Raw genomic sequence first — 25,692 nt, forward strand, 5'->3', positions numbered from 1 at the left:
CTGCACTCTGATGAACTCTGCACATGCATGATCTAAACAGGTTATCAGGAGTGTTGAAAAAGCAGCCCTCCTGCTCACAAGGATGAAGCCTACTGGTATATGCAGTTTTGTTAGGCATGTTGTCCCAATTGCAAGGGGCGGGGCCAGCTCAGATACAGGAGGGATCAGCACACTTGGTCTAGCCGTCCCTGCATATATTGATATAGTGTACATGTCATGTGTACAATGCTGCACCACCAAAAATAGGTACAGTTGTTTGGTGGTTGCCAATAGTTAGCGTCAGACTAGGATCTGGAAGATCTGGGTTCAGATCCCTGCTCTGCCATGGAAGCTTGCTTGAATGACCTTGGGCTAGTTGCTTGCTGACTTGCCTACTTCACTGGGTGGTTTTGAGTAAAACGGAGAGGAGGGAGGTGGATATTGTAAGCCATTTTGCTTCCCTTCTGAGAAGAAAAGCAGAGTATAAATCAACTGTTGTATCTATTAAATATGTACTGTATTGGGGGTGTGTGTGCATGTATGCCATCGTACCCTTTTGCTAGTTCTTCCTCTTTTAGCAAAACCCTGAGCCAGGAAAGCTGGTGGAGATTTCTGATCGGGCAGTTATTTCAGGCAACCCAGCGAAGAACAACACGAGGCCAGCGACCTTTCACAAAATGGATATGGATGTAACATGAACCAGGAGCTAAAATTAGACGCGCGCACACCCCCATCTCGTGAAACCTGTTGAGAGAGAACGGTGACTGTGTTGTGGGCTTGAGGCCTATTGAGTTAATGGAGGCTGGGGAGATTTATGGAAAGGAGAGGAGAACCGGAAGTGTCCTGGATGAAAGTGGAAGAGTCTGGCAACCAGAAGTCCGTTTGTTTCCCTGGGAGAGAAGAACAGGGCTTGGCACTTCGCAAGCAAGGAGACTGCAGCCTTTAATCTGAGCTGGGGCCTTCCCAGAGTTGGCAGACAGTGAAGCCTATCGCAAAATACCAGTTGGTTGTAAGCTGCCTTGATCGACTGTGTGTAAATGCTAGGAATCGATAGTTTCAAATGCAGCTATTACTCTTGAGTAAAAACGTCTAGCTTGCGTTCTGACGGCCCAACAGACCCTAATGAAGCAGGGGGCATCCTGCACTAACCCTGCTTATTGACTGGTCTTGCGCATCCCACTTCCTTCATACGTTAGAGGAGTATGATTCCCAGTTTGCTTAAGCTCCAAGCTGCTGTGCTGTTATGTTTGAATGCAGGGCCTTCGTGACTCTTGTGTTTGTTTTCCTCCTTGCAGACTGGGTTCTAAACTGGGGTTTACTTGAGGTTTTGAATTCTGGCTTGAGAGGGCAAACTCCAGTTTGCTGAGGCATTCCAGCATTATGGCCGGTTGGAGGCTGATCTGACTGGGAAGGGTTCACTCAGGCTCTTTCACCAAGAGATCAAGGGGAGCGTGTGAACACAGCAGAGAAACTGCACTCATGCGCATTGGCAGCAGACTTCTGTCAAATGAGCTTGTGGTGACTTATGAATGCAGCCCTATTTTCTGGATGCTCAAGCTATTTTGACTTCTACATTTTAAAAAAAAGTTAAAAGCCAATTTTCTACATACTATGACGGAAAGAGGTGAATTTAAAATGCTTAGATTTGTGAAACTGATGGGGGGGCATAGATGGAAGTTGTTACTCAGGGCTGATCCGTCTGTTCCCGCCTTCCTCTGGACTCCCAGGCTCCCATTTCCTTTTGTCCCCACTCAGTTTGATATCTCATTCCATCGAACCATCCCAGTGCTTGAACAAATATTCTGAGGCTAAAATATTTGACAAATCAGTTATTGGTATGAAAAGAAACCTGAATAGTGGCAACTGAATTTGGAAATGTGGAAGTGGAATTTTAGATACTTGCATATTTTGAAGATGAACACTTTAACACGCTTTATTTTGATATATGCATTTTACTGTGGGATTCTGAACTATGTCTAGTATGGATAAGGAAGAACAGGAATGTTTAACTACGGGAGTCAATTCCTACCTATCAGGTAATCTTCTGTCTGTCACCTTTCTAGGTTTACTTTGGTCGTTGGCTGATTGAAGGTGGTCCATATGTGATTCTGATAGATATTGGGGCAACTGCGTGGAGCCTTGATCGCTGGAAGACAGAGCTGTGGGAAAGCTGCTCCATTGGGATTCCCTGGTATGACCGAGAAGCTAATGATGCAGTCCTCTTTGGCTTCCTCACAGCATGGTTTCTAGGAGAGGTAAGGAAACCTGTTTCTGCCGGATTGCCTCTCCTGTCTTCCCTGTATAGAGATGCTTAAGCTGCATTAAGGCATCATGAACAATCCGTTTTGTGCGGTGAACAATCCTGAAATCCTCAGGAAGGCACGCTCCCTTCCCCCACCCCCGCTATAAATCACACAGTTTCTGGTTTAAAACATCTTCGATCTAACTATATTTCCCAGTAACCAGAATTAAACTGCAAGTTAGAACGCTGCTTATTGGTAAAGAATCAAAGTCGTATTTGTTAAGATGCTCCAATGCAGACTTCACAACAAACTGTGACGTTTTCCTTGATGTTCGCACTGAATCTTTGATCATACTTCTTACGTACAGTTTTCTGCACAATGTGAAGAGAAGCCCTTCATCATTGGTCACTTCCATGAGTGGCTGGCTGGGATTGGTCTTGTCCTCTGCCGGATCCGTAAACTTCCAGTGGCTACCGTCTTTACCACCCATGCCACCTTGCTAGGACGCTATCTGTGTGCAGGCAGTGTGGACTTCTACAACAACCTACAGACTGTGAGTCTTAAGGAAGCCAAAATATATCCCATCCTATGGGGACTGGATGTTACACTGTGAGAGACTTGCAGGAAGAATGCTCAGTGCAAACCTTAACAGTTTGGGGGGGGGGCGCTTTCTAGGATACTGTGGACAGGCCCAGGGAAAGCTGCATTCAGATTTCTGCTTCCAACCTGCAAGGCATTAATTTTCGCTTACATTTCTAAATCCTCATCTTCCTGTCCTCGTCCAGTCTTTCAACCTCATAATTCTCAACTGTGTAGAGTTTGTCAAATTATTTTTTCTTGTTTTAGTTTAATTTAGACAAGGAGGCTGGGGACCGACAGATCTACCACCGTTATTGTATGGAGCGATCCGCTGTCCACTGCGCCCATGTTTTCACAACTGTCTCCCAGATTACAGCCGTGGAAGCCGAACACTTGCTAAAACGGAAGCCCGGTATGTTGCATTATTTTAGGGTCAGGGAGACACCTGTGCCGTGAGGCACTCCCACCCGGTCTGATTTTGCCTGACTGGCTCTAGGCTTTCTTCAGCCCTTCGGCTCTCAGTAGAAAGCTGGGCAGAATGTCGCTTCTTTCTGTGCCAGAAACACAGAATCTTGAGATTGTTCTTGTTCTCTTTGCTGGCAGTCTGTAGTGCGGATTGGCTGGCTCCCTGTGCTGTTAAGAGGTCATTTCCTTGTACTGTTCCTGAGATGTTTTTTTAAGTCTTTAATTTTTAAAAGCAATCTTCATGTTTTGAGATCCAGAACAAAACATCAGCACAGAAACCGTCAATATAGTTCTGTAAAAGCTCACAAAACAGGCAGGTTGTTAAAGAAACTAAAAAGGCAGATGACATAGGGAAGGGCCAGTGTAAGGCCATTTCCTGAATCTATTTGCTTATTAATATGTCTGTCGTTGGTGTTCAGAATGTGGGAGGAAGCTGGGCTCATCCTGCTGGGGGCGAAATATGTGGTGCAACTTCTGCTACTGGGTGTATTTGGGCATACTCTCTGAAGGCTGCCAGAATGCTTAAATAAAATAATTTAAAAATTTAAAAATGAAAGTCCGACTCGCTGCTCCTGCACTCTCCTTTTCCTACCCCCTTTCCTTCAAATATCCAGATATTGTGACTCCCAATGGTTTGAATGTCAAGAAGTTCTCAGCCATGCACGAATTCCAAAACCTCCATGCGCAGAGCAAGGCTCGCATCCAGGAGTTTGTCCGGGGGCACTTCTACGGGTGAGTCCTTGTGAGCCTTCCGTAGGGCCTAGTCTTACCTCCTTGGAGTCATGCTTGACAAAATGGCTGCCCCAGGAACACAAGTTCCTAGGAAAAGGCTGAGGCAAGAGGTGGCAGTGCTGGCATGGAGAAAGGGGTTGAAATTCCAAGATGGCAGATATTCCTTACTTCAGTCACCCCCTCCCCCCACACACACCACAGCTTTATAATTGTTATAGTTCCTTTCTCAGATATGAGGAAGTGTGGGTTTGCAGAAGTCCCATTCGGGGCCTAAATATGTGAAAACGAACCCTTGGGTGCATCTAGTAGTTAGTGGCTAAAAAGGGGCCCAAGAGTCCATCTGAAGCAAAGCTCAAGGATGAAGGGCCTTGTTAGTTCCCCACTCCTCCTTGGTGTACAAATGTTCTCCTCGCTATCTGAGGCTCAGAACAACTGGTCACACTGCCTCTTGTGGGAAGGGGACGAGAGATGGGAAGAAACACATGGATGGTACAACGAACATGTGACTGTTTCCATTCTGAAGCCAGCTAATTCCTGGTTGTGGGGTCAGCCTGGACTCTTGAAAAACCAGCAGTCTTCTCCTGCCTCAGAAGTTGCCATGACTTATGACCCTTCTTGAAGGGTTCTGTTAGTTCATCGTTGTTTAATTTGCACTTGACTATGTGCACATTATACATGCGGATAGATAAAGCTGCCTGTATATCAGGTTGCATCATTTAACCACTGTGGAATAATGGTTCGAGCAACAGACTAAGATCTGGGAGACCCAGGTTTGAATCCCCAGTCTGCCATGGAAGCTCACTGGGTGACCTTGAGCTCAGTCACACACTCTCAGCCTAACCTACTTCACAGGGTTGTTGTGAGGATAAATTGGAGGAGAGAAGAATGATGTAAGATGCTTTAGATCCCCACTGGGGAGAAAGTTATAAATAAGAAGGACACTGGTGGAGATGGCAGGGACTGAACCAGAGACCTGCTGTGTGCAAAACATGTTTTACTCTGAGTCACAATCCCTCCACTAAAATTGTGCGCTAGTGCACATAAAGTTGCTTTATACCAAGTCAGAGCACTGCTCCATCAAGCTCAGTTATTGACTAGCAGGCAAAAAGAGGTTGTTCCTGCCACCCAGGATCCTTTAACTAGGCTCTTGACTCTGGGACGTTCTGCATGCATGCATGGACTCTGTTGCTAAAGCACCGAAGGTCAGTTCCCCTGGGGTTACTGGCAGCTTCAGAGGGTGGATTGCATGGCATTATGTCCCGCTGAGCTCCCTCCCTTTCCCAAATTCTACCGTCTCCAGGCACTGCCCCTTAATCTCCATGACTTTCTAAAGCCGGAGTTGGCAACCTTTGGTAGGGCTAACTCATGTCAACATCAATTGGGTCATGTGGCTCTGCTGCCTTTGCCTTGTGGAACTAGTTTTGCTGTGGTTAGGATAGTATTGGACTACAGAAGCTCTTATGCTTCTGTAGCCCTCCTTTTTAATGTATTTGCCCATGTAAATGTAACCATTAACATGGATATATACGCAGGAGGACAAAATCTGAGGACAGAGTACTACTCTGCTTTACCTCAGCAGTAGACGAGATGCAATCTCTGTGCTGGCCCATCCCTCAGTCTGTTTTTCCACAGGCAATCTGGTGCTGTTTACCCTTCTAATTGGTGAACAGTCACAGTTGGCCCTCCCCTACAAAGGAAGATATAATTTGAGTAATTATAACAATAATTCCTTTTCCTTTAGCTCTGAATAATGTGCCTCCAATGATACATTATTAATCATGACCAATAATATAATAACTGTATTATTAATATTTAATCCTAACATAATGGATTTATTAGATTAACTGATTATGGCGGGCGGGGAGAAGAGGGCCGAGTCTTTCAGCTACTTCTGAGGGAGGGCCGGCTGCCAATTCCCTGATTCAGCCTTTCCTTACCATCGCCATCCTATTCTCTCAGGCATCTGGACTTCAACCTTGACAAGACCATTTTCTTCTTCATTGCTGGGCGCTACGAATATTCCAATAAAGGGGCCGACATTTTTTTGGAAGCTCTGGCCCGGCTCAACTACCTGCTCAGGGTAAATAGCGAAAAGGGGCAAGAGGGGAGGGCACTGCCACTGTGGTGTAGTCATGTGAGGAAGATGCAGAAGGTGGAGTTGCAAGGCTCAACTTCTAATGGTCATCTCTGGCCCTTAAGTATTCCTGATGGGGTGTGTGGAGAGGGAGGAGAGAAGCCTAAGCCATTCTGTTTCATCATAAATGTATCTCAAAACAGAACTCTTACGTTTGAGGGGAACGTTTAAAGTGACGTGGAAGTTTGAACAGGAAATTATCCTGGATTCCCTTTTGTGTTAAGGGAGATAAAGGCTTTCAGAAGAACAATCCTGGATGCCTTTAACTTCCGACCTCCTATTGCATAGTGCTGCTGCAGCATTTTTAATTCTGCTGCTTTTACTGCTGTTTTATGGGAGATGCTTATCATTGCTTTATGTTTTAGCTCAATTAGAAGGATGGTACTTTTAAACACTACTTCTCATCAAGTTTTATAGTCTTTTTTATGTTTGTGATACAATGTTACTGATTTTTGTGTTTTAAATTTTTGCAAGCCGCTGTGGCAATGTGTTAATTAAGAGACTGAGGTAGCAAATATCAGCAAACGGCGCAGGACGTGGCTGACTTCCTTGTTTCTCCCCCGCACCCGACTCCTCTCCTCGCAGGTGAACGGTAGCCAGATCACAGTGGTGGCCTTTTTCATCATGCCAGCCCGGACCAATAACTTCAATGTTGAAACTCTGAAAGGCCAGGCAGTCCGCAAACAGCTGTGGTGAGTCCATCGCAGGCAGACCCAAGCATCTGGCCACACCCAAACATGTCTGGCCAGAAATAATTCAGCCCTCCTCCCCCAAACTATTGAGATTAAAGTGTGTTGCACCTACCATACAAAGTCATGGGTGTGGCCATGGGTTTGCTTAGAACACTGATTTGTGCCCCTTAATTATTTTTAAACCACCTTGGATTTTTTCTGCCACTTCCATTTAAAGAACTGGAAAATTTTCCAGGTAAATAAATCAGTGGTTGCTGCACTCCCCAAAAGTAGAAATGCTCCAGAATCCATCCTTATACTCTGGTGGATCTTGAAAGAACTTCCCATTTAACTACTAGGACGGTCCTTAAAGGGAAGGGGGAGAAAAGATTAAGGGGTAATTTTGGGAAGCTTTTTAAAGAAAGGTGTTTGTTAGAAGCTTCTGAACTTAAAATAAATAATAAAAATAACTTTTCTGATTTAGGCTTGTATGTGAATAGTAATTCAGAGACACTGACTTACACAGAAATGCTTGGGGTTGGTGGGAAAGTTCTAGAAGTTTGTTTGGTCATGACAAAAATACCGGATTTTTCACTTTGAAAGTCCTGCCTGTAAACATGGTAGCTTCACCTAAAGAAAAACTGTCTATCATCCTGATACCATCCCTATAACCTTGTTCCCGCCACAGAAAACACTCTTCTCCCTCTATCCCAGTCTACTAGGCCTCACTAAACTTTCTCAGGGCCCCAATTTCCTGGAGCATTCTTCTGAGCTTGCTTATTTTAGCCCCAGTTCCTCATTCAGAAGAACGTAGGAGTACAAGTCCCTGCTCTAATCTACCCACATCTCCCCACCCCCCTCTGTTTCCTGTCTAGGGATACAGCCAACGCAGTGAAGGAGAAGTTTGGCAAGAAGCTCTATGAATCACTCCTTGTGTAAGTGGTCCCCTATGGAGCTGAGCACCTGGGGTGTGGGCTGGATTGCCATGGCTGTGGTAGATGGGGGTCCTCTCTTCCCAGCTCCTCCATTTTGTTTCTTACATAGGCTGTATCTGGTGGGAGGTGAGAGAATGCCTTGCCGTACCACTCTATAAACATTGTTAAGCTATCCCTCCCTCCTCTTCAACCACAGGGGGAATCTTCCAGACATGAACAAGATGCTGGACAAGGAAGATTTCACCATGATGAAAAGAGCCATTTTTGCCACCCAGGTATCAAAGGGGCATTTGGGGATGGGGGGGAATGACACCTGAGGCAACTGTTAGGGGATAAGATAGGGCTCATGGAAGGAAATGTGGCCAGATGAATTGGAGCAAAGGATTCTGGGAGGCAAATCCTGAATATTTGGGGAGTTGGATGACATGAAAGTGTATCCTACTATAAAGGGGTGGGCTGGGAATGTAGCCTGAGAATCTATTTAGGCAAAAATAGCTAATATCAGGTGTTTGGTATTCTGAGGAGGACAATAGTCTGATCGAGATTCCTGATTCAGTAAGAGAAACTGGGGTAGAGATCTAGGAAGTCAGGATGTCTTAGTTTTCTATGGCTTAGTTCTCACTAAGGTGGTAAATTTGCATTTGAGCTGTATGGCTTCAGACCGCAGGTTTGGGATCACATCTGAATGCTTCTGAATACAAAAAAATATATATTTCCTGCACAAAAACTACTCTATTTGGGAGAGGACTAGGTGAATACCCATATCCCTGGAATGCTAGCTCTCTTTGTGTAGGGAAAAAATAATGTACAGAGGAGCTTTCAATCATGAGCGTCTGAAGTGGTACCACCCAGGCTTGGATTACCACCTCTCTAACCACTGGATCCAAGAGGGGCACATATCTGGATACTATAAGACGGTGGTTATACAAAGGATCAGATGAGAGCAGAGAGTATTTGATCTACATGCAGAGCTTCCAAATAAAATGAGAAACATCTAAGAAAATTCTTGGGTGTGATCCTGTGCTGCTTTGTGTATTCTACACATACCCTGAAATCCATATTCTGTGACCAGACCAGAAATGCAAATTCTATACCCAAAAAGAATGAATAAATGTTTCTAGTCTAGTTGCAAATAAATAATGGGTTAGAGAAAGGGATGGAGGGAAGACATAGTCAACGTTCCACATTTTTCCTGAGTAATCATAAGGACTACAAACTTAATGTTTTTTATTTCTTTTGACTAGCTGATGCCTATTAATGTATGTCGCTGTTTCTTCCCTATTAGCGCCAGTCTTTCCCCCCAATCTGCACTCACAACATGCTGGATGACTCCACCGATCCGATCCTCAACACCATCCGGCGCATTGGCCTTTTTAACAGCAGCTCCGACCGTGTGAAGGTGAGTGACAGCTGACAGCAATGTTTACTGCTGTGAGATAGCCGTGGGATACTTGAGCTGGCCTCATGAGAAGGAGCCAGGGCTGGGGTCTTGTAGATCCAGAATGCCTGGCTTGGCTGGGAAGGAGAGTCGAACCTGAGTGTCAGATGGTCCGGGGGCTTGCATATGTGCTGGTAAGGAATGTCAGTGGATTCAGTCCCTGAAGATTGCTAAGTTAATATAGGCATTTATTCAGAGAACGAGACAGCAGAAAAGGATGGTGTCATGATCAAGATTCCACTATTTACCCAGAGAAACTGGAGGTTTATTTCCCTATACGTAACAAACTGATACTTCAGGGAGAAGCCAGCATAACATAGTGGATTGAGTGTCCAAGAAGGATCTTGTGAAACCAGAGTTCGAATCCTCACTTCTACCTTGGAAGCTCACCGGGTGACCTTGGGCCTGTCACAATTTCTCAGCCTAACCTACCTCACAGGGTGATGGTTGTGAGAAAATAGAAGAGGGGAGCATGATATTCTAAGCTGCCTTGAGTCCCCATTAAGGACAAAAATTGGCATATAAATAACTAAAAGCAAATGCAGGTAAAACCATTCTCCCTGAAAAGTTTGCTTTTTGCATATGGGAATTTGTATTTCTTTTTCCCTTGAGTGGAGGAATATTCTGTCATTTGGCTGTGTTCCCAACATCACGTGATGCCCAAAGCGCCCTCCAGGTGCTGCCTGCATCTGTGGGCTGTTCCTGAGTAGCTTTAAGGCTGTTGGCCTCTGGAAGGAGGAAGGCCTGAAAAGGCAGGAGCTGATATTCTACAGCAATCCAGAGGGATAATTCAGGGAATCAGATGAGGTGGTGATATTGGCTTGAGGGCTCTGTATTCTATTAGCTATTGTTATCAGTTTTGCAGATTTATCCATTTTAGTTTAATGATTATGATTGTTGTATATCTGTGGCTCTCAACCAGCTTAAATGAAAAGGAAAAGTACGTCTGTTCTTAAATACAAGCAGGCTGTGTCTTTTATGAATATTGGAGTTCACATAGAAGGACAGTTCTACCTGCAAGGTTCTGACTTCCCACCTTCCGGTGATCTCTCCCTCTTACCTCTTCCCAGGTCATCTTCCATCCTGAATTCTTGTCTTCCACCAGCCCCCTTCTTCCTGTCGATTATGAGGAGTTTGTTAGGGGTTGCCACTTGGGGGTGTTTCCTTCTTATTATGAGCCATGGGGCTACACGCCAGGTAGGTTTGCTGCTGGGGAATGGGGAGTAGGCAGTCATTCCAAATCCTAATTGTGCCCTGAGTGGGCGCCACTTCTGTGTTAAAAACATTTCTAACCGAAACCTTTTTTGGGTAGTGTTATGCTTAATAGGCAAGCATCGAACTGTTGTAAGGGTAGCATCAGGGCTTTTTTTCAGCGGGAACGCGGTGGAACGGAGTTCCGGAACCTCTTGAAAATGGTCACATGGCTGCTGGCCCCGCCCCCTGATCTCCAGGCAGAGGGGAGTTTAGATTGCCCTCCACGGAGGGCAATCTAAACTTCCCTCTGTCTGGCGATCAGGGGGCGGGGCCACCAGCCATGTGACCATTTTCTCCGAGGGCAACCCACTGAGTTCCACCACCTCTTTTCCCAGAAAAAAAGCCCTGGGTAGCATCATTAAAATCTGTGTGTGCACAATGCTGGGGTGAGAGTGGTGGCAAGAGTGGCTGGGTGTTATGGGTCAGTGGGATGCAGCAGTGATGAGCATAGCTTGAAATGATGAAAGAAGGATATTAGCAAGACCATGTATAGTTTGTAAAGTATGTATATGTCTAACAGAAATTCGGCACCAAGAAACTGGATTCTGCCCCTTGAATACATTATGGATTTAAGTATGTACATGCACAAATTCTTCTGTTCAGGAGGACGGGGTGGACAAAGGCTTAGTAAGCAACAAAGCCTCTGCTTTCTTTTTGACTTCTGAGATTTCTTCAGATATTGTGCACCCACAAACTCATCTTTGCCAGAAACTTTATTTTTAAAAAGTTAAAAAGGAGACTGAGATTTTCTGGATTCTGAAGTCCATGCCTAACATCAGCTTCTACATTGGGCAATTATGAATAAGTATTTCAATATGGGATGGACAGATTTATTTTAAAAAATTAAGGTGGTATATTATGCATATTATAAGGCTATATGTGTGAGCACTTCACTGTTTTGTTAACCTGCACTGAGTTTAAAAGACAGAACAGGATAAATGAAAATCCTGAGGACTAGAACGGTTTGTGCAAATGAAATGTAGCTTTTTTTAAGGGGAAAAAAATCCAACAATGGATCTTGCAGAGAATTCCCCACCATGGGGCTTGTTCATCCTTGGTCTTCTCATTTGTTTAATGTGTTCTATAGTAATCCTGACACACCTGAAATCATTTAGGGGGCTAACTGCATTCTTCAGCAGTAATGCTGAGCTTCAGAGGCTTATCTTGCACCCCTTCACCTTATCTGCGTCTCTCTTTCCAGCTGAGTGCACTGTTATGGGCATTCCAAGCATTTCCACCAACCTCTCTGGCTTTGGATGCTTCATGGAGGAACACATAGCAGATCCATCAGCTTATGGTTGGTATTAGGAGGTGGTGCTTTTCCAGGGTGGGTGGTGCCCTCAACCAGATCTAACCCAGCAACTGGCACTGAGGTACGCACATTGCCTCTAAACGTGGAAATGCCATAGCTTGAACCTTCCATTTGTGACATGTGTTCTGCCACTGAACTACAGCCCCTTTTTTAAATCTCTGGTTCTCCTAGGTATCTACATTGTGGACCGACGTTTCAGAGCCTTGGATGAGTCATGCACACAGCTGACCTCGTTCCTCTACAGCTTCTGCCAGCAGACCCGGCGGCAGCGCATCATCCAGCGCAACCGCACTGAGCGGCTCTCTGACCTCCTGGACTGGAAGTATCTGGGCAGAGTGAGTTTCCTCTGCATGCTGGGAGGGAGGCGTGCTGTTTCTTTCTTTCCTCTCTCCAACAAAGATCCTTTTCATAGCTCTTCCTTAGTATTTTGTGGATCTCTTGCCCTCCACTTGCTGCAGTTCACTTATTTGCCACCAGAGGGTATCCAGTCCCAAAGCAAACTTTCGTAAACTTTAGTCTGTCCCCCCCTTCCCCACAGTGGCACCTTTTAAGCATAACAAGCTTTTAACCTCTCTTCTGCTTCCATTAAGGGTAGCGAGAGAGTGGGGAAAGGACAGGAATGCTAACTTATGTATGGCCCTGGAACCACCAACAGTAAACCCTGTTCAGGCTCTGGTGGGAGAGCCTCTGAACATGTGCAAAGTGCCTTTCTCCTCACTGCAGAATCATGCATAACTTGAACTGAGTCAGGTGGGACACTGGGAAGGACACACAGGTGGGTTTGAGCCGCAGGACTTTTCACATCCGATAAATGAGCTAATGAGACTGATAGCACTTTCCTTACCTGTGCTTCTACGGCCTTGTCCTCATCGAGGAGGTAAACCTGCACCTGGGATCTCCTACTTCAAAATGCTTAAATGTTACTCAGATGTGCATCTAGCCTCAAGACTTTTTAAAATATTAATTATTGGCTGCTGTTTTTATGTTCTGGCCTTTTGGTTCATTGTGTTATTTTAGTTGTGAGCAGCCTTGAGGAGGGGTCTGGAGAGGAGCCATATACATTTTCTAAATAATTTACAGGATGATTATTGGTGTGTGTGTGGGGGGGGGGGGGTGAGCGGCCAACCATGTGGGAGTAGGTTGTAAGAAATGCTTTGACAGGGTGTTGAAGGGCCAACTGTGTGAGTGGTAAGAAATGCTCTGCAGGCTCCAATGGGAAGCAAATGGCAAGTGGATAGAACAAGGGAAGCATTAAAATGTCTGTCCCCCCTACCACTTTTTCTCCTTTTGCAGTACTACATGTATGCCCGGCATATGGCGCTAGCAAAGGCATTCCCTGACAACTTCACCTATGAGCCACACGAACAAACTGCTGTAAGTGCTGTACCGTATGAGGGAAAAAACGGGTGGTATAAACCTATTATAGGTCATCTCTAGGCCCGGAGTTGACATACAAGGCCGTAGCTCAGTGACAGACCTTGTGCTCTTCCGGCAGAAGGCTGCAGGCTCAGTAATGGCATCTCCACTTGAAAGGATCTTGGGTAGCAGGGCTGGATTTGACCCTTGAATGAGCGCCGCTGCCAATTAAGACAGAGAATGCAGAGCTAGGTGGATTAGCCCTGCTCAGATGATCCTAGAGTAGATCTGGGCCATGAGTAAAAGACAAATGGCAGGGAGCTGAGGAGTTGTTCCGGACTTGCAGCTTGGCTCAGCTGTAGCCTATCCTACCTTACAGGGTTGTTGTGAGGGTAAAGGGGCAGGATCCATTTCCTGAATTCCTTGCAAGAAGGCCAGTATCTGAAGCAAAGGGATAACAAGAAAGGAGATGCGGTTCAGTCCCTTTATATCCTCTCTCTTTGTTTGGCTTTTAACACAGTCATCTTTTCCTCCCCATGATTTGCAGGCTCAGGGCTTCCGCTACCCACGCCCAGCCTCTGTGCCACCATCGCCCTCCATCTCCCGCCACTCCAGCCCCCACCACAGCGAGACCGAAGAAGATGATGAACGGTACGATGAGGACGAAGAAGCGGAGAAGGACAAACAGAACATCAAGTCTGCAGCGCTGATGGGCCCCGTCCCCGAGTGGCGGAAGCGCTCTAAGAAAGGCTCTAGTGAAGCCAGCACTTCCTCCAATGCCAGCACCCCGACCCTTCCCAGCAGCCCCAGCGACCTCAGCAGCCCCACCAACTCTCTCATCGAGGAGAAGAATTAACTGTTTCTAACTATGCCGACACACTCTCCCATGTCTGCCCCCCTGCCATGCCTTGCCCTCCCCTCCGTAGGTCAGCTATTCTCTGGTGCTGGATTCTGAAACCGTTCTAGCGTGTAGGTTCTAACGTGTCCCAGAACCAAGGCGAGGATCGGCATTGTTGCGTTCCCATGTTGGTTGTCTGGTCTGGATCAGGTTGGTTGGGGAGGACACGCCCGTGCTCTAGCATTGAAAGGGAAGTTGCCCGTCACTTGTTCTAGAACTTGAGACACTTTGTTTTCTGAAGCTTGATCTTACATGGGAGATGGCACATTCTGGATTCCCTTGTGCTGCTAATCCTTTTTGGGACGAAGCCATTTAGAACCCTGCAACATAGAACTGGGGAGGGAAAAGAGATTAGGAAGCCTTCCCTCGGAGTGATACTTAAGGTGGCTTGTGCTCATGATGGGATTGGTGTGGAATATTTAGTAAATGTCCCAAGTACCACTGATTTGGGGAGGGTCCAGGCTTTTAAGGAATACTTACGAACAGGGTGGTTTTTTCTGATACCAGATGGGATTATGAATCCTTTATAATCTATCCTTTCATAGTGCTAAATTTCTGGAGATCCTCACAGATGTCCATACTGCAATAGAGTTCTAGAATGTTTCAGCGTCCTAGAAAACCTTGTGGGGGCACATTTCAGAAAGGCAGCAGTCTGTTCTGTTCTAAGTGTGCATGAGGAGATGAGCAGGCTCGTGCTGTACAAATACATCTCGGTTGGCCAGTCTTGCTTCGAAGGTGTTTCAAAAAGACTTTGGGAAGTCACTGGAAATGAAGGCCCTGCAGAGGGAGTGGCAGGGATTTTACAGGTAGCTATGTAGCTAAAGGAGACATCTGAAAAAGAGGAGCCAACCCATTTTGTTACTGAACTTCTTTGACTGGAAACGTAAAGGGTTTTTTCTTGAAGGAGGAGAGTTAGCATAGAACCTTCTGGAATGGTGCTGCCAGCTTTTAAGGAACCCTGGAATATAGAGAGAGACTAGTTCATACAGAGGCATTTTGGATTTGGAGAAAGATCTCAAAGTGGTCATGGGTTTAAATAAATCTGCTTTGTGGTGGTCTGAGGAGGAAGGACTTGAGAATTCCCACCTGCTGTCATGAGCGATAAACTGCTGTGTGCAAGTGTAGACTAAAGAAAGGGTAGGAGAACCAACCAAAGACTTTAAATGTTTAAAAGGATGGATTTAGCCAAAGCCAATAAACTGAGCCTTATCCACCAGGCACTCAAACATCTGCCACTGTAATTCTACCTGCAATGTGATGGATCCCAGTCACTTTCATCAAAAGAAGGGAAGCCAGTGATTGTGATCTGCCAAAATCGACAGTGTGAGGCAGATCATTAAGACTCCTTGAGTCGCTGAGAAACAGGCATTCATTCAGTAAGCTGCTCTAGAACTTACGGAGATCTCTGAAGTCTCTCTCGGACACATTTTGCAGGGCAAGAATTTTGGAATGGTCACAGTTTCCAGAGAATGGCCCCACCACTCTTCCATAGTGGCCACTAAAAATATGCGAACATAAGTATGGAACCAATTCTTGACCTCTGAAAATTTAGACTTAATTCCCTGTAGGTTGTGTGACTGTTTTAATGACCGTGCTCTCTACATAACGGGAGAGAAGGGCCTTCCTGCCTGGGACTGGGCCTGTCTTGGGACAGCAGCCATAGTAGAATCGTCTGGAGAATTTTGTGGCCCACTATGGGTAAAAATGGCAGACAGGTGAGGCTGTAGAAAGACTGCTTTAGGGGCTAGAGGACAGGATTCGAGGCTGAGCAAAGATGCCGTGAGAACCCATGAAAGTTGTCGGGTTTTATAATGTCTCATGTCCAGCACGAGAGAGACGGCTGCTTCTGACATGGAGTCCTAGTACCCTGCGTCCCACAGCTGCTGCCAAGTTTGGTACCAAGGAAACTCCATTTTTCTCCCTGTGGCCTAGTGTGTCCTCTGATTCTGCTGCTTGTTTGTTTGGACTCGCTGAACATCTGTGCTTGGATTATGAACCACGTGTCTCCCCCTGCCCCCCATTCCTTTTTCCTCTTCTTTTTGTTAGGAAATCACTTCGGTGTAAAGTCTTATGACTCAGTCACATACCCCCTTTCCCCCTCCCCCCTCCTTTCCCCATGGACTTGTTTTAAAAAGTGCTTGCAGTTTTTGTCTTCTCCCCCATCCCCAAAATACTGTGTGAACAATCAAATGAAGAACAAAAGCTGCTTGTGAGACGAATCTCAATTATTTAAGAATAAATTTTGCTTTGGAGAAATGTGTCAGAGCAATGATTCTAAACTTTTGAGGTGGAGATATCTTTTCTTCAAAGGGAAACCAGGGGAGAGGGGAAGATTGCTGCTGTTTAATAATATTTGATTTATACACCGCCCTTCAGGACAACGTAATGCCCACTCAGAGCGGTTTACAAAGTATGCTATAATTATCCTCACAACAAACACCCTGTGAGGTGGGTGGGGCTGAGAGAGCTCCAGAGAGCCGTGACTAGCCTAAGGTCACCCTGCTGGCTTCAAGCGGAGGAGTGGGGAATCAAACCCGGCTCTCCAGATTAGAGTCCCGCACTCTTAACCACTTCACCAAACTGGCTCTCTAAAAGACTGCTACCCTACCTTTAATAGATGGCAAGATAGCTCTTTACAGAATAAGTTTGGAATGAGGATTCACAAAGCAGCAGCAGCAGCAAACTAGAGAGAAGCATTTTAGCCGATCCTTTAATAGAAAAGGGTAGCTGCTTTATGTTCTTTGCCAATGTAGAAGTCTCTGGGTTCAAATGCCTGCATGCTGTAAAACTTGTATGCAGTCTTTGGGACAGTCATTTGCTCTTTGCCTAATTCTACTGCATTGCTGCAAGGATGAAAAAGAGACTCCAAGTACTGTAGAACTGCATGGATTTCAGTAGCACGAGCGTATGCACCACTTACCAGGGTGGGTCAAACCATCCTCCACCACCTCAAGTAGTTGTTTCTCAGAAGAGTCACTTAAGATGGAAGAAGGCTCCCAAATGTTGCTCAGTGGGGTGGTAAGCTGGGGGTGGGCTCCACAGAAGAAGCATGAGAAAAGTTATGGTAGCAGGATAGGTGCTGCAATAGCAACTCAAACCCTTTCAGTAAGGTGGAGGGAGGGAGGAGCACTCTAGGCCTGCCTGAAATGGGGCTCGATATACATCCCTTACAACCTTAATATTAACTGAGAAGTACCATCATGTTCTACAGCAGGTTATTTGCACCTGAGCAAGGGAAGCTGCAAGTGTCATCTCTTTCCACCTGTTTTACAACTATATCTCCGTTACGATGGTGGGGGAGAAGATAGGTGGGCTCTGCTATCACATCCACGTTTTAAACTATTTGTTCAAAACATCTACCGGGAAGGCATACTAGCTTCTCCTTCAAACCCAGGAACCCAGTCCACAGTGAGCAGAGCACACACTCAATTGGTTTGAAATCAGTGTACTGTTGACAATTATTGGTTTTAATGGAACAGCTACGTTGATACTATTTTCAGTGCTGTTTGAAGTTATTTTGTAAGGACCTCCACTGTGAGTGGTTACAAATACCATTTCCCCGCATACAACACACACCCAAACACATAGCGGGGGGGAAACTGGTAACGCAGCACAGAGGTCTTCCTTGCAGATTTTTCCAGGCACAGAGCAGCCAAGAAGTCCTCGGTGAGCACAGCTGAAAGACTTCGCAGGCCATCCTAGTCCAAGACAGAGCATCCCCAATAGCAGCCTCGGCTTGGAGATCTCCAGCAATGGAGAGCCCACTCACCCCCCCCCCCCACTAGGGAGACAATTCCTCTGGCAAACTGCTCTTTGGGTCAGGAACAGCAGGATTTGAGTCTGGTGGCACCTCAGAGACAGCGTGTAAGCTTTCCCTGATAGAGCTCTGACTCTCAAAAGCTTACACTCTGAAAATCTTGTTGGTCTCTAAGGTGCCACGGGATTCCTGCAGCAGACCATCCCAGCTACCCACTCAACTACCCACTCAGGTCAGAAAATGGCTCCTTGTGTTCAACTGAACTCTGTTCTGTTCCTTAAGGTCATTGGATCTGCTTTTGCCATCAGGTGCAGGAGAAAATACATGCTTGCCTCCTTCTAGGTATCTGCTTCAAATGTGCTGCCTGGAAGAGCAGATTCTTCAGCTCCCGGCCAGTATCCCTGCCCACAGCTGGTCCTGCACATCCTCTGAAAGCTTCACTGCCCTTCCCACCTGTAAGGCGCACCATTGCTTGACAGTTCTTTCCGCTCCTGCAAGGACTTGCACAGGAAGAGATTTCCCTTGCTGTAGGGGGTTTTGTGGAATGCATGACTGGGCCAGACAAGATCAGCCTGTTATGAGAACTGAGTATCCCTCCCTGAACTCTACAGTTTAGCTGCACCTCCCTCACCTGGCAAAGGTGTTAGTGTGAATCACCTTAACATTTCAACTGAAATCACCCAGTAAAGTTGGGCTGCGGTGGATTTAACCACGCAGTTCTAAGACTGCCCTACAACAAGTAGGACACTACAACCGGGAAGAGATCCCAACTCTTCAAAAGGCAGGATGAAACTATTACTTTGTTGTTCTTTGTTAACTCTGTTCACTGATTTTAAAATGTTAATAAAAATTTTTTTTTAAAAAAGGCAGGATGAAGAATGTATAGTTTACCAAAATTGGTTACTCAGATGTGAGGGCTACAAGTTTAGAGGGCTTTAGGTAATAGTTAGGATAGAGCCGTCAGTGTTTGAGTTTGCTTTGTATAACAGGTTTTCCTGCTTTGAACTCATGGCAGCACTCAGGTCTCTTTCTTTGCCTTCTTCCATTTTAATATTGAACAATTCTACAGGTAGGCAAGCTTGAGAAAGCAGAGTTAGTTCAAGATCACCCAATGTCATCTGTGGCCAAGTAGGAACCTGAATATAGGCCTCCCCAGTCTTAGTCCACCATTCCAGCTGTTGCATCAGCCAGGAAACTTCAGTCTCATCTGATTGAGCAATGACAGAAACAGGGGGCTGGACGGCCTGTGATGATTTTACAGACTAACAGGAAAGGAGAGTTGGACCCAACCAGCTTTTCTGAGAAAAAAGGAAAGGTGGGTTCCCCTTTGACTGCTCAAGGAAGCTAGCGGTCATGGGGCTTGCAGTAAGGATAGGTGGGCAAAATTAAGAAAAGCTATCTGAATCCAGCCTAGGGACTTGAAACATGAATATCTATTTAGCCAAAGAAGGGGTTGCAAGAAGCCCTTTGCCCAAAGCAAAGTCTAAGACAACATCAAAGACTGCTTTCTAGACTGGCTGAGGCATGCCGCTTGCGCAAGCTACTCTAACAGGCAAGATATTTGTGGGGGATGATTCAGGCCCTGAATTCCAGGCTTCTTCTTCTGCCTCCTGTGTAGAATGCCAGGCAAATTTTAATAAATCAAGGGGTGCTGGTATCAGGTTGTACCTCTGACCTTCTGGAAAGAAGGGTGGACTTCTACTGAAAATGCATATACTGGGTGATTGATCAAAAGCTGCACAAACTGAAAACACTTTTACGAGGCAGAGAACAGAGGAAAAACATCGTAACACAATTGGAGGAAAGTTTTAGGGGAGGCACCAACCAATGGAAACCAACTCAGGTAATATTACTCCTATTTTGCTGTGCAAAAATTATCCTAGTTAGCATGCACACACAGACACGAACTCATAGTAGTGCTTAATGCCAAGTTTTATTTAATGCCAGTTACAGACTCTCCCCCCAAGATGGGCAGGGTACAGAGGTATGCCTCATTCATTGAACAGCTAGCTTTTAACACGTACGCATGACGGATTAGAGCAACACAGCTGGACACGTTGGCGAGAGGACTCTGGGGGGAGCCAGCACTTTGCAGCTCAGTCGCTGGACTCACCCAAGGTGAGACGATCGAAGAGGTACTCGCCCAGGCCATCCTCACTGGCACGCACACGCTTCAGGTTGGTCAGGTGATCCCCCAGCTTCTTGATCAGCTTCACCTCCTCATCAAGGTAGTGAGTCTCAAGGAAGTCACACATCTGGGGGGGGGGACATACACACATACACATTAGAGGTGGAACAAGTGCCACGAGGCAACCTTTGTCCTGGACTCATTATCTTACAACTCTAGAGGCTCAATGCAGATGAAGAGCAGGATCTGAGTCCAGTAGCACCTTAAAGACCAACCAGATACTCCTGGACCCAAATTTTGCTCTTCTGCTACAGACCAACCCACCTGAAACAATGCAAATGAAGTTATCCCTTTGTCACAGTTGAATTTCTTTCCCTAACTGCACCATAAGCCTACAAACAGGCATTGGCCGCAAAGCTCAGCAACCCAACCAGCTCTGCTTTTTCCTTGCGGCAAGTTCCTAGCCCTTAAGAATCCATGCATGTTAACTTTGACAGTTTGACCTTAAAAGTTAGATATAGAGCAGGTGAACCCTGCCCTTAAGGAATATTACACAAATGTACTTGGTTTACAGGTTTTCAGAATTCAGCTTTGGTTTTATTTTTGTTTAAGCGCAAGCATTTAGAGTTTGGGGGAAGGAGGTTTTGTCTTAAGTCATAGGAAAGAGTCCCAGAACCCAGACTGACAACTTAATTGCTTACATGAGGATCCACATGGCGAGAAGCAATTTGGTGCAGTTCCAGCAGGGCCTGGTTCACGCTCTTCTCCAGCTGAAGGGCGAAGGCCATGGCAGAGGCTCCGTTCCCCCATTCATCCTGCTCTGGTTTCTGGAGTTAAGCAACAGTGGAGAGACAGCGCAAGTGAGGCCTGGGTGCCAGATGGTGCACTCTGGTTCATTCCTGCCCCCCTTCCACACTGGACTTCCTTCTGAAAGCTATTGGTCCCAGCATCCTGTGTTGCAATGCATCACTTTAGAGTCAACTCCCTGTTCTTACCAATTTCACCTGCTCGCTCCCAATTCTCAGTACAAGGGTAAGACAAAGCAGACCTTTGGTAGGACGCACAAGCGAGATGGAACACTATGAAGTGTTGCCCTAACAGCTCAGTGTTGCCCCTAACAGCTCAGTGGATGGGGTACAAATTTCCTTCTTATTACTTTGGCACCATATTCTTTAAATCTTGCTAGAGATCCCGGATTCAGCTCTCTCCTTCATTCTTCCAGAGAGCCACTTTGCTTAAGGCATATTTGTGCTCTGGAGTATGTTAAGGATCTGTGTGGAACTAGCGAGTAGATTTTCTGCCCTAAAATCAGGAGGGGGAGGGATTTGTGACAAAGGTCAGTTTGTCATGCACACACACCCTTCAATTCTATATAGCCTGAGGTTTTTTTTTTCCTTTCCTGTCCAAGGTTTCCTACTCCCATTATTTAGTCAGCTTGGAGGAGATCAACAGCATATGTGATCTGGACTGCTTAATCCATCCTATGTGGCAAGAAACGTGTCCACCAGTCCCACATACAATGGCGTATGTTGAGTACAACCTGTGTCTGAAGCACAGAGTAACCACACATCACAAGCAAGTCCAAAGGAGAGCCACACCCGGTCTGGAAGTCTAATTCCTCCCCATCATCAACAGGGCAGCCGGCAAGACACTAAGCCACACACCATCCACCAAGCCAGTTCCATTAAAGAGATTTTAACATATCCCACCCCTTTCTGGCATCATAGAACTCACAGCAGCTTACACAGGATTCCTAGGGGATCTTCCACTGAAACAGTGACCTGACTTGCTTCAGCCAACGTGCTCTATCATAATCCTAAAAACCACACAAACTCTGGGATATTAGAATGCAGCGTAGGGCTGTACCCATCTACACATGTGGCAGACCCACTGTCCTTTACTCTTTCTGCTTCCTTCCAATGAGCCCTTTAGGATTTTTCTAGGTTCTTCAAAATGACTGTTCTCAGTTTGAAATCTTCTGCCTTGGCCCCTCCTCCAATCCCTCATATGCAACCAGCCTCTCTCTCTCTCTCTCCATTGCTCAGTGCCCTCGTAACACCCCATCCCAGAGACATCCCGCACGCACTTTGACATCCTGCAGGACAGCTCTCCCTCCACGACGGTTTTGGAAGGTCAACAGTTTCTCAGCTTGTTCATGTTTCTCTTCAGACACATGCCGGAAAAAGGACGCAAACTTGGATAAAGCCACATCATCCCGGGTGAAATAATAACCCTGAGAGAGAGAGAAAGCGGGGAAGTTTGTTGTTTATTTCGAATTTCTTTAAACAATCCCATTCTCCAAGGAGCACAGTGTACCTTCCTCTTCATTTTAACAGATTTTATGTCCAGGGCTTGAAGGAGACAGCTACTCCATTAAAACAATTTTTTCATTAAGTAACCACATATTAAAGAATTGCGGGATCTTTAAATTAAGTCTGCAGTTTTAAGCCAGTTTATCATAGCAGCAAGGTGATGCATTATTAACCTGGTAATTATACCAGAGCATCTTGCCTGGAGATAAAGGAATATGATATTCCTTTATTTAATCCTAGTTTGCTACTATAAAGTACCAGGGGGTAAAAGTAACTTACATTTCTTACTAGGATCATTAAAGGGGTTGGGCTAAAAGAAGAAGATTTAAAAAACCACACTTGGCCACATCCTTACAAATACTTCATGTTGAAATATGTGCCCACTTACTTTCACTGCTGGTGAGCACTAATCCTCCTGTTTTGCCCTACAACATTTATGGCAGCATTTCACAAACTGAACATGATGTTCTCAATACTCCCTGGAAGCCATGTGCCATCTAGAAACATCAGTAATAGCATACAAACTACTCTTTGAACAGTTACTGGTCGGTCTCAGCGAGAATGAGATAAGGTGTGGGGAGATAAGGAAGTTGTCTGCCATTCAAGGGCTGGCCCGGGGCTGTATAAATGTGATTTGAAACTGAGTAGGATTTATTAACCTGGCTTCTTCCAAATCACCCTGACCTGGATAGTCCAAGTGAGCCTGATCTCCTCAGATCTCAGAAGCTAAGCAGGGTCGGCCTTGGTTAGTAATTGGATAGGAGACCTCCAATGAAGACTAGTGTTGCAGAAGCAGGCAAACTGCCTCTGTTAGTCTCTTCCCATAACTCCCCCCCCCCCAATCAGGGGTCACCATAAGTCAGCTATGACTTGAGGGCACTCTCCATCGCCACTTCCAAATCAGTTCAGTTTTGCAGAATTACAAGCAGTTCTGCAAAGCAGCTAGGGATTTCGCAAAAAAAACCCCCACCCAACCCTACAGTCACCCAAGTTCACTTGGTCAGGAGCCCTGATGATGAAGATCCAACCAAGCCACTTTTAAATTCTTAAAATCCCATTCGAACTTAACATTCAGTTTTGAAAATCAAGGCAAAAAAGCAACACCGCCCAGCCTTTAAAATCATTTGATTCCCTCCAGATAAGCCAAGTATACAGTTCTGCCCAGTTTCTTCCACACCCCTTCAAACTAGCCTCCTAGTCTTAAACCTCATGATTCCACAGATAGAAGGACTAGGCAAAGCTTAACACACTTTGCAGCAAAGAGAGTGCATTTTAATCATTAACTCAATTATCTTAGCACTGTATTTTTCACAAGCTCAGCAATAGGTGAACTTTGCCACTGGTAAACAAAGCTGCAGGGCACTACAAGGGTGGGGGGAGACATGGACAAAGAAGCAGAATGGAGAAAAGTTGGCTTTGCTGTTTGGAAGCAACTGTGGGGCAGATATCAGGTGAGGTGACAAAAGAACAGTGGGAGGCCAGGAAACAGAGGAACCCCCAAAAAACCAGCAGTAGATGGAGAACAGACTGCTAAGGGCCAAGGAAATTCACAACGCTTTGGGGATAATTCAGGTGTACAGCTGTGTTGGTCTGTAGTAGAAGAGAAAGATTCAGATCCAGTAGCACCTTAAAGCCCAACTAGATTTCCAGGGTATGAGCTTTTAAGACTCAAGAGTTCCCTTCTCCAGAGATCAGGACCTGAATCTAACCCTTTTGGAAGGGAATCACAAATTATACACCCTTAACTGAGGCCCCTTCTGTATTAGGAACAATAAATTTTCACACCAATGCAGAGTTGTGACCAGATCCAGGAATCTGACTGACAGAAAATGACACACACACCCACACCCATCTCCAACCGCAGCAACTGAGCCTTCAAGCTAGTCTCACAGCAAAAATGTAAAAAGCTCCTCCAGGCAACAAAATAAACACCAAATGGCCATTAAGAGGGCAACAGGGCAGACATGCAGCTTCTAAACAAAGGAAGCTTTATGCGAGGAAGCCAGGTGGGTGGGGTTGTGCATGCCCCATGTGATCTCCACCCCCACCCCCCAGCATACTAGGCAAATATAGATTGATAACAAAGGCAGAAAGATAATATCTTTAAGTTTAAGCAACGCTTATTAGGAAGGAGAAATTAGAGCTTTATGGTTGGGGATAGCAAATCTGAAAGCAACTCCTGGGCTCTTCAAAAGAGCCCTTTTAATAAGACGGAAACTGGACTTCTCCGGCTTAGGATCTAGGAGCTGAAATTGGGCATTTTTAACAGCAATCTCTGGTTACCAACACCCAGGTGAGGTGTAGAGATCTCACGGATTAACAGTTGATCTCCAGACGTCAAAGATCAGTTCCCCTGAAGAAAATAGCAGTTTTACAGGGCAGACTCTACGGCATTATAACCCTTCGGAGGTCTCCCACCCCAAATCCTATCCTCCCCAGGCTCCACTCCCAAATCTCCCGGAATTTCCCAACCTGGAGCTGGCAACGTTACACCTGTTGCACATCTACCTGTTACACACCCATGAAAAGCAGCTGCGGCCTTGAAAGAAGACGCTGCCAACTGTGCCTCCACCCCCCAGCTGAGAAGCATCATCCTATATTCCACATCTCCCCGCCATCGTGTGCAGAGGATGGAGAAGGCGGCCACTCACCAGGGACAGGTAGGCGTAGCTGGCATGGAGGAACTGGTTGACCAAGCGGTTGACCCCAGCTTCGCTCTCGGCGTGGTAGTTCTGGCGCACCTGGGAGCTCATGGCGCAGACGGAGGCAGTGGGCAGGTTAGCTGGACTGGCGGAGAAATGGAGGATGGGGCGGCCGCGACCCTGCTCCGTTCAAGCACTGTTGAAGCAAGAGCTGGAGGAAGACAGCCAAGGAGGACCGAGCTGAGCAAGGACGCGCCCGGGCTGGCCTTTTATAGCCAGCCCGGCGGCTCTTCCGTGGGCCTCCCTCCGCGCTGGACGCACGCGCAGGGAAGGCGCCCCTCCTCCTCGGGCTGGGGGGGGGCATCCTCGGACGCCTGGGTTCTAATGAGGGTTGCCAACCTCCTGGTGGGGCCTGGACGTTTTTTGGAATTACAGTTAATCTTCAGTCCAGACTGCAGGCTTTAGTTCCTCTGGAGGAAATGGCAACGTTGGAGGGTGGACTCCATAGCATCACATCCCTGCTGAGCTCCTTTCTTTCCCCACACTCCACCCTTCCCAGTGTCCACCTCCAGATCTCTAGGAACTTCCCGAGCTGGAGTTGGCAGCCCCAGTCCTAACGAGAGAGGCCATGAGAAGCCCGAGGTTATGGTCGCTGCCCCCCGCCCCATCCAGGATTCCACGGGGATCGCTGCTTTCCAAGTCAGCGTGTGCGTTAAGCCGAAGTGCGTTGTGTGTGTGGGGGGGGGGGATTGTTAGTAGCAATTTTAAAAATTATATTTTCTAAAAAATGCTTGGGTGCTGGAAACGTGGCCCGGTCTTTTCCACATTGACTCGTGAGTAAATCCCATAGACGTGAG

The 25,692-nt window shown here is 46.3% G+C and overlaps 2 protein-coding genes across 2 annotated transcripts in view; one reads left to right on the top strand and one right to left on the bottom strand.

Moving 5' to 3' along the window:
• Positions 1 to 16,252, top strand: part of GYS1 (glycogen synthase 1) — a 28,428-nt gene extending 12,176 nt beyond the window's left edge. The window contains exons 4-17 of the mRNA XM_054993480.1: positions 2,043 to 2,234; positions 2,590 to 2,775; positions 3,069 to 3,213; positions 3,881 to 3,998; positions 5,958 to 6,078; positions 6,718 to 6,824; positions 7,679 to 7,738; positions 7,935 to 8,013; positions 9,024 to 9,137; positions 10,247 to 10,373; positions 11,632 to 11,727; positions 11,914 to 12,077; positions 13,036 to 13,116; positions 13,646 to 16,252. Of these exons, the coding sequence (XP_054849455.1) occupies positions 2,043 to 2,234; positions 2,590 to 2,775; positions 3,069 to 3,213; positions 3,881 to 3,998; positions 5,958 to 6,078; positions 6,718 to 6,824; positions 7,679 to 7,738; positions 7,935 to 8,013; positions 9,024 to 9,137; positions 10,247 to 10,373; positions 11,632 to 11,727; positions 11,914 to 12,077; positions 13,036 to 13,116; positions 13,646 to 13,954 (1,899 nt within the window). The 3' untranslated portion in view covers positions 13,955 to 16,252. The remainder of the gene's footprint in view (positions 1 to 2,042; positions 2,235 to 2,589; positions 2,776 to 3,068; positions 3,214 to 3,880; positions 3,999 to 5,957; positions 6,079 to 6,717; positions 6,825 to 7,678; positions 7,739 to 7,934; positions 8,014 to 9,023; positions 9,138 to 10,246; positions 10,374 to 11,631; positions 11,728 to 11,913; positions 12,078 to 13,035; positions 13,117 to 13,645) is intronic.
• Positions 16,253 to 19,667: 3,415 nt separating this feature from the next.
• Positions 19,668 to 25,084, bottom strand: LOC129338637 (ferritin light chain, oocyte isoform-like). The gene is made up of 4 exons (XM_054993021.1): positions 24,845 to 25,084; positions 21,968 to 22,114; positions 20,583 to 20,708; positions 19,668 to 20,008 (listed from the first exon to the last, which is right to left on the bottom strand). Exons 1-4 carry the CDS (start codon positions 24,944 to 24,946, stop codon positions 19,850 to 19,852), a joined length of 534 nt encoding a protein of 177 aa, XP_054848996.1. The 5' UTR covers positions 24,947 to 25,084; the 3' UTR covers positions 19,668 to 19,849.
• Positions 25,085 to 25,692: the final 608 nt, after the last annotated feature.

The sequence above is a fragment of the Eublepharis macularius genome, chromosome 12 (assembly GCF_028583425.1).
Source record: "Eublepharis macularius isolate TG4126 chromosome 12, MPM_Emac_v1.0, whole genome shotgun sequence".
Classification (NCBI taxonomy): Eukaryota; Metazoa; Chordata; class Lepidosauria; order Squamata; family Eublepharidae; genus Eublepharis; species Eublepharis macularius.